Source organism: Rhinichthys klamathensis, unplaced genomic scaffold, assembly GCF_029890125.1.
Source record: "Rhinichthys klamathensis goyatoka isolate OS25496 unplaced genomic scaffold, OSU_Roscu_1.1 h1tg000035l_1, whole genome shotgun sequence".
Taxonomy (NCBI): Eukaryota; Metazoa; Chordata; class Actinopteri; order Cypriniformes; family Leuciscidae; genus Rhinichthys; species Rhinichthys klamathensis.
This window is the reverse complement of record NW_026606583.1, coordinates 5105166-5111966: the sequence shown is the minus strand read 5'-3', so window position 1 is coordinate 5111966 and position 6801 is coordinate 5105166. Positions and strand designations below refer to the sequence as shown.

At 31.2% G+C, this 6801-nt stretch overlaps 1 protein-coding gene across 1 annotated transcript; it reads right to left on the bottom strand.

Annotated features, from left to right (window-relative positions):
* Positions 1 to 4881: 4881 nt before the first annotated feature.
* Positions 4882 to 6801, bottom strand: ifnphi4 (interferon phi 4). The gene is made up of 5 exons (XM_056245783.1): positions 6646 to 6801; positions 5484 to 5561; positions 5253 to 5396; positions 5089 to 5166; positions 4882 to 5005 (listed from the first exon to the last, which is right to left on the bottom strand). The coding sequence occupies exons 1-5, from the start codon at positions 6790 to 6792 to the stop codon at positions 4910 to 4912; spliced, it is 543 nt and encodes a 180-aa protein (XP_056101758.1). The 5' UTR covers positions 6793 to 6801; the 3' UTR covers positions 4882 to 4909.

Here is a 6801-nt window from a genome sequence, read left to right as displayed (position 1 = left end):
ATGCCGTTACTGTTTATATACGTTTTGATGATGTTGTAGAATTTACAATAATTCGCAGCTTACAGGGACCGTTCTCAGATGTTCTCTCACAGTTACGAACAAACCTTCTTCCAGTAATGTTAATAGAATGTTCGTTCAAAGTTATGGTCTTTAATAACATTATCAAAACATTACCACAAAAGAGTTATTTACACATTATTCATGGAATGTTTTTCTGAAATATTTTAATTGGACGGTAGTATAATGTTTTTTTGAATGTTACTATTTAGCCTACTTTTTTTTTCAGATGGTTCAGAGAACATTCAAATGTAACGTTCCCATAATACTTGCAAAATGATAGAATGGAGAAAACATGGCTTTAATGTTTTCTGTAACGTTCACATAACCGAGAGAGAAAAAAATGTTTTTAAAATGTTCTGAGAACATTCAGAAATAACGTTTTCATAACTTAATGAGAACGTTAGCAAAACGTTCTTGGAACATATTTGTTGTTAGCATGGTTGTAATACATTTAACTTATGTGTTTGTTGTTTGCTTGTTTGGTTTCTTTATTACTCAATTTCTCAACTGATTGCAACGCATTCTCATCCCAAGGCGTCATATACTGACGCTTTTGCCAAAGCGTCTACATCCGACGCACATGGCACCCTTTAGCGTCAATATAACACGCTTCGGTTATGGGTAGGTTTAGGTCTGGGGTAGTGTTAGGGTTAGACCACTAGGAGGCGCCATATATCTGCGTCTCATATAGACGCTTTGGCAAAAGCGTCAGTATATGACGCCTTGGGATGAGAACGGGTTTGATATTGTGTTATGTGCTATTTTTTTTTTAATTTTTGAGTGTGTTTGTTTTATAAATGCACTGGCTCTGGCGTTTCTTTCGTGATAATAAGGTGCGTGTATATGTGGAAATAAAATTACTCGTGGTAAGGAACTGCTCAATGCTAAAGGGACCTGCAAATCAAATGTCTACTTTCACTTCATATCTGTTAAAATAAGCATGTGAAAATCAGGTGTTTTCCACAAAGCAGCTTTTTTGGTATATTTTCTTTGCATTCTATCTGATATGGACTCCACAAATCTGATGATCATTTGAAAGAGCATCTGCAAAGAACATTTGACCGTCTGTACAAGGATTTAACATTGTCAATGTCACACATTTGCTATTTGACTAAAATATTGCAAAATCATATGTGTTCTTCATTTTACGTTAGAATTTGTTTTGATTCTTTACCCTAAAACAGATCAGATTTGGTCAGTTTGGACTGTACAGTAGGCCTATATGGATTAAGTATATAGGCCTACATACTTGAATGGAGACTGAGACAGGATAATACACATGTATGGAAAAGAGAGAATCTAAGAAATGCAAAAAGAGAAACAGACTGACAGAAAGAGACAGACTGGACGAGTGTTCAGTCTTCTAATAATGAAGTGAGAGAGTAAGAGCTGCAGGGAGAGCTCCATCTTATGGCCATTCAGACAAACTAACAGTCGAGATCATCTTCAGGCTGGAATAGGCTACACTATGGCAAGCCGTTTTAACTTTTATTCATTTCCAGGATATGAATTGTTGATATCAACAATTACAGTTTGAATGGCAGTCTATGGTGACATTTCACTAGTGAAAATACAATTGTTGATATCAACAATTGAATTCTTGATATCAACAATTCAATTCTTGATATCAACAATTGAATTATTGATATCAAAAATGTAATTCTTGATATCAACAATTGTATTTTCACTAGTGAAATGTCACCATAGACTGCCATTCAAAATCAATTGTTGATATCAAGAATTGATTTCTTACTAGTAGGAATATAATTTTTGATATCAATAATTACATTACTAGTAAAAATGCGAATTCCTGATATCAATAATTAAATTATCACTAGTCTAAATGTCTATTCTTGATATCAACAACTGAATTGCTACTAGTAAAAAATTTCATTTTTGATATCTGAAAATGTATTTCTGATATCAATATTATTTCAGATATCTAAAATGGCTTTCTTACTAGTAACAATCACATTCATGATATCAGAAATGAACATTGTCACTAGTGAAAATTGAATTATTGATATCAAAAATGAACATTGTTACTAGTAGCAATTCAATTGTTGATATCAAGAATAGACATTTCAACTAGTGACAATTTAATTCTTGATATCAAAAATAAAGGTTTTTACTAGTAAGAATTGTATTTCTGATATGTGAAATTGGAATTTCAACTAGTAAGAAATCAATTCTTGATATCAAGAATTGATTTTGAATGGCAGCCAAGCCGTTTTAACTTTTATTCATTTCCAGGATATGAATACTTGATATCAACAATTACATTTTCACTAGTTAAAATGATAATTATTGATATCAGGAATAATATTTCTACTAGTAACAATGGCAATTTTTGATATCAGGAATTACATTTTCACTAGTAACAATGCTAATTCTTGACATCAACATTTACATTTTCACTAGTTAAAATGATAATTCTTGATATCAACAATTGAATTGCAACTAGTAAAAACTATAATTCTTGATATCTGTAATTGTATTTTCACTAGTGAAATGTCACCATAGGCTGCCATTCAAAATCAATTCTTGATATCAAGAATTGATTTCTTACTAGTTGAAATTCCAATTTCACATATCAGAAATACAATTCTTACTAGTAAAAACCTTTATTTTTGATATCAAGAATTACATTGTCACTAGTTGAAATGTCTATTCTTGATATCAACAATTGAATTGCTACTAGTAACAATGTTCATTTTTGATATCAATAATTCAATTTTCACTAGTGACAATGTTAATTTCTGATATCATGAATGTGATTGTTACTAGTAAGAAAGCCATTTTAGATATCTGAAATAATATTGATATCAGAAATACATTTTCAGATATCAAAAATGAAAATTTTTACTAGTAGCAATTCAGTTGTTGATATCAAGAATAGACATTTAGACTAGTGATAATTTAATTATTGATATCAGGAATTCGCATTTTTACTAGTAACAATGTAATTATTGATATCAAAAATTATATTTCTACTAGTAAGAAATCAATTCTTGATATCAACAATTGATTTTGAATGGCAGTCTATGGTGACATTTCACTAGTGAAAATACAATTGTTGATATCAAGAATTACATTTTTGATATCAATAATTCAATTGTTGATGTCAAGAATTGAATTGTTGATATCAACAATTGAATTGTTGATATCAAAAATGTAATTGTTGATATCAAAAATTTAATTGTTGATATCAAAAAATGTAATTGTTGATATCTAAAATGTAATTGTTGATATCAAGTATTCATATCCTGGAAATGAATAAAAGTTAAAACGGCTTGCCATATGCCTAGCCTATGGTGACATTTCACTAGTGAAAATACAATTACAGATATCAAGAATTATAGTTTTTACTAGTTGCAATTCAATTGTTGATATCAAGAATTATTATTTTAACTAGTGAAAATGTAAATGTTGATGTCAAGAATTAGCATTGTTACTAGTGAAAATGTAATTCCTGATATCAAAAATTGCCATTGTTACTAGTAGAAATATTATTCCTGATATCAATAATTATAATTTTAACTAGTGAAAATTGAATTGTTGATATCAAGTATTCATATCCTGGAAATGAATAAAAGTTAAAACGGCTTGCCATACTACACACGACTTTTCAACAGATTTTGCCCCGATTTTAAGTTTTAATTTATAGTATAGTTTACTTTTTAATGCATAGTTCAGACTTAAGTCATTATTTCGATTTTTCCCTCTGGTTTCACAGATAAGGCTTAAATCTAGTCCCGGACTAAAATGGATGTTTGAGCTGTTTTAACTTAACGCAACTTGTATTGACATATCTTAAAATATATCAGTGCCATTGATTTGTTTCAAGATTTGTCTTGTTTTGTCTCACACCAGTAATTCTAAGGCACATTTATAAAAGCTACTTAATTGTCCTAGAAGAGTCATACTGGCCCGGTATCACAGACAGGGTTTAGATTAAACCAAGATTAGGCCTAAGTTTAACTAGGACATTTAAGTAGCTTTTATAAATGTGCCTTAAAAACATTACTGGTGTGCATCTATAAAACAATGGCACTTAAGATACGTCGGTACAAGCGACTTCTAGTTAAAACAGCTCAAACATGCATTTTAGTCTGGGACTTAAGCCTTGTCTGTGAAACCGGGGTTTATGTCATAATTGCGACTTTTAAAGTCCTAAATCCTCTTTTTTATTTTTTATTTTATTTTTTTAATTACGACATTCCAATATTCATATAATGATGATGTGTGAGATCCTCAGTTGTTTAGTGTATGATGTTCACTTTTTCTTAACCTTCTACAAAGTCGACAAGTGATGTTCTGAAAAGTGCTGTAGTTTATTCCAGCCCAAGCTGCCAATGTGCAAACATCGGAAAACATTTTCTTCTGCAAAGGATTTTATAAACTTTCTTTATATTTCATAAATAAATTCACAAAATATATTAAGAATTCAAGTTTTTATTGAATGTCAGAAATACAAAATATATATTTTTAATGTAATCAGTAATGCATTTTTGCATATTAATGCTAGAATAAAGGATCCATAAATAAATAAATAAGTATAAAATCTTTTTAAAAAACTGCTAAATATATCATATAAAAAATATATATAAAATATGTTTAAATAAAATAAAAATAAATCAAATATAAATATTAAATAACAATAAATAATTTGAAATATCTTAAATAATTAGCTAAACAGAATAAAAAACAACAATAAATAAATCTATAACTCTTTTTCAACTGTATAACAGTGAATCTACTGTATATAAACAGAGGAGTGTAAACACTGATTAATAACACTGAAATGTTTCCGTGTTCTTGTGTAAATGCGCAGCTTCTGGAAGTCCAGTCAGTGAGCCTGAGTGTTGAAGGGGAAAGACTCCAGCTGGTTCAGGAGACTTATGACCCGTTTCCTGACGATCTCCCAGCTTTTACCTCCATCCTCCTGTAAGAGCAAGACAACATTAGCAGGAGTTTCCACATTTATAGCTGAGGGTTAATCTTTCTATATTAGAAATAGAATCTCACCTTGTTCAGCTCTGTCATGTGTCTCAATCTTTCGAAATAGAGATGCAGCTTTTTGTTCCTCTTCATTTTGTAAACGCCCTGCATTCAGAAAGAAAAGAATGAGTTCCTCTGGCTCGACTGCTGATGACATCACGTATATGCACATCTGAACATACTGTACTCACACATGAGCGCAGTCCGTCAATCTGCGAATGGACGATGTTTAAGAAATCATCACATTTTTTAGCATCCCAGGGCACGACGGCGTCGTCGAAGAGGCCAGTGATCTCCACCAGAGCCTGGATGACAAACAGGATCTGCTTCTCAGGCTGGAAACAATAGAGATATGAATATAGCTTCGTCGTAATCAACAGCACAAATCAGTTTTTTTTTTTGTGAAAATCATTTTTACTAACCTCTGCTCTTCTGTGGTTATTGATCAGCTCATATGGGATAGGGTTGATGTCCTCGTGGTCATTATGGATTTTCTCACCCTGCAAAATATTTAGAAACAGATTTCATGAAGACACTATCTTGAACAGAATGAACAGATTCAGATCTGAATGCTTTTTAATTTTTTGTATCATATGATTGATATGGGTCATATAGTAGGCCTATGATATAGTGAGAATATGAAGTTCATCGGTTTTATTCAAAGGTCAAAAACTGAGCCGAAATATGAAAGTTGCTGTAGAGGTTGATATTAACATGGCCAAAAAGCAAGATGAAATTCTGATAGCTTGTAATGTAAATCCGAATAACAGATACTGACATAAAATTCATATTAATAGATCAGTAAGATGATATTTAAATGTTTAGTTTTATGAACCATATTATAGAGTAAAACGTATAATGCAATGCAATACAATGATGATTGACAGATGTCCAAATAAACTTCCCTCAAAAGCCTGATAGATCATATTGGGTAACACTTTATTTTACGGTGTCCTTGTTACACATGTTACATGTACTTACTGTAGTAATAACAGTAAATTATGCATAATTACATGTAACTAACCCTCAACCAAATCCTAATCCTACCCTATTCCTATAGTAAGCACATGTAGTTACTTAATATTACTCTGTACTTAAATATATAATTACACTGTAACAAGGACACCTTAAAATAAAGTGTAACCTCATATTGATACTCACATTTCAACATGATTTTTTTTAATCAAGTAATCAAGTAAACTTCAGTCCAGTAAGTGTTCATCTTGAAATATCACTAACAATATAGCCTAAAGGTTATTCTCTCTAGTCTCTACATTGTACTAAAAGACCTTTTATTCACTAAATGTGTGAATTATCAATGTGAAGATTGAGGTTTTTCACTTAAATTTTGCTCATGTTGGTAATTTAGACTAGAGGCCATATAAAATCATGTATCGAATATGATACAGTAGCCTACAGGGTTCAAAAGACTTTGCGATTTTTTTTTACACTTACAGTCCTTCATGACAATTTTTTTTAATACAACTATTAGTCTCTCAATGAATAGCCATAACATATATGAAAAATAATTATTTAAAAAAGAAAAAATCGGAAGACATTCTTTAAGTAGAAAAAAACACTCACCATCGTTCTGATCAGATCCAGAGAGATTCCATGATGGTGCCGAAACTTTGATTGACTTCGTTGAGTTTGACTGGTCCACCTGCAGCTCAGCACAGAGCTGACACACACTGCCAGGAGAAGGCAGAGCTTCAGATCCACACGATTCATCCTGTTGTC

Coding starts and splice junctions, on each gene's coding strand:
- ifnphi4 (XM_056245783.1), bottom strand. CDS start 6,792: ATGAATCGTGTGGATCTGAAGCTCTGCCTTCTCCTGGCAGTGTGTGTC. Junction 5,562..6,645: donor TGGATCTGATCAGAACGATG/GTGAGTGTTTTT, acceptor AATATTTTGCAG/GGTGAGAAAATCCATAATGA. Junction 5,006..5,088: donor ACATGACAGAGCTGAACAAG/GTGAGATTCTAT, acceptor TTGCTCTTACAG/GAGGATGGAGGTAAAAGCTG.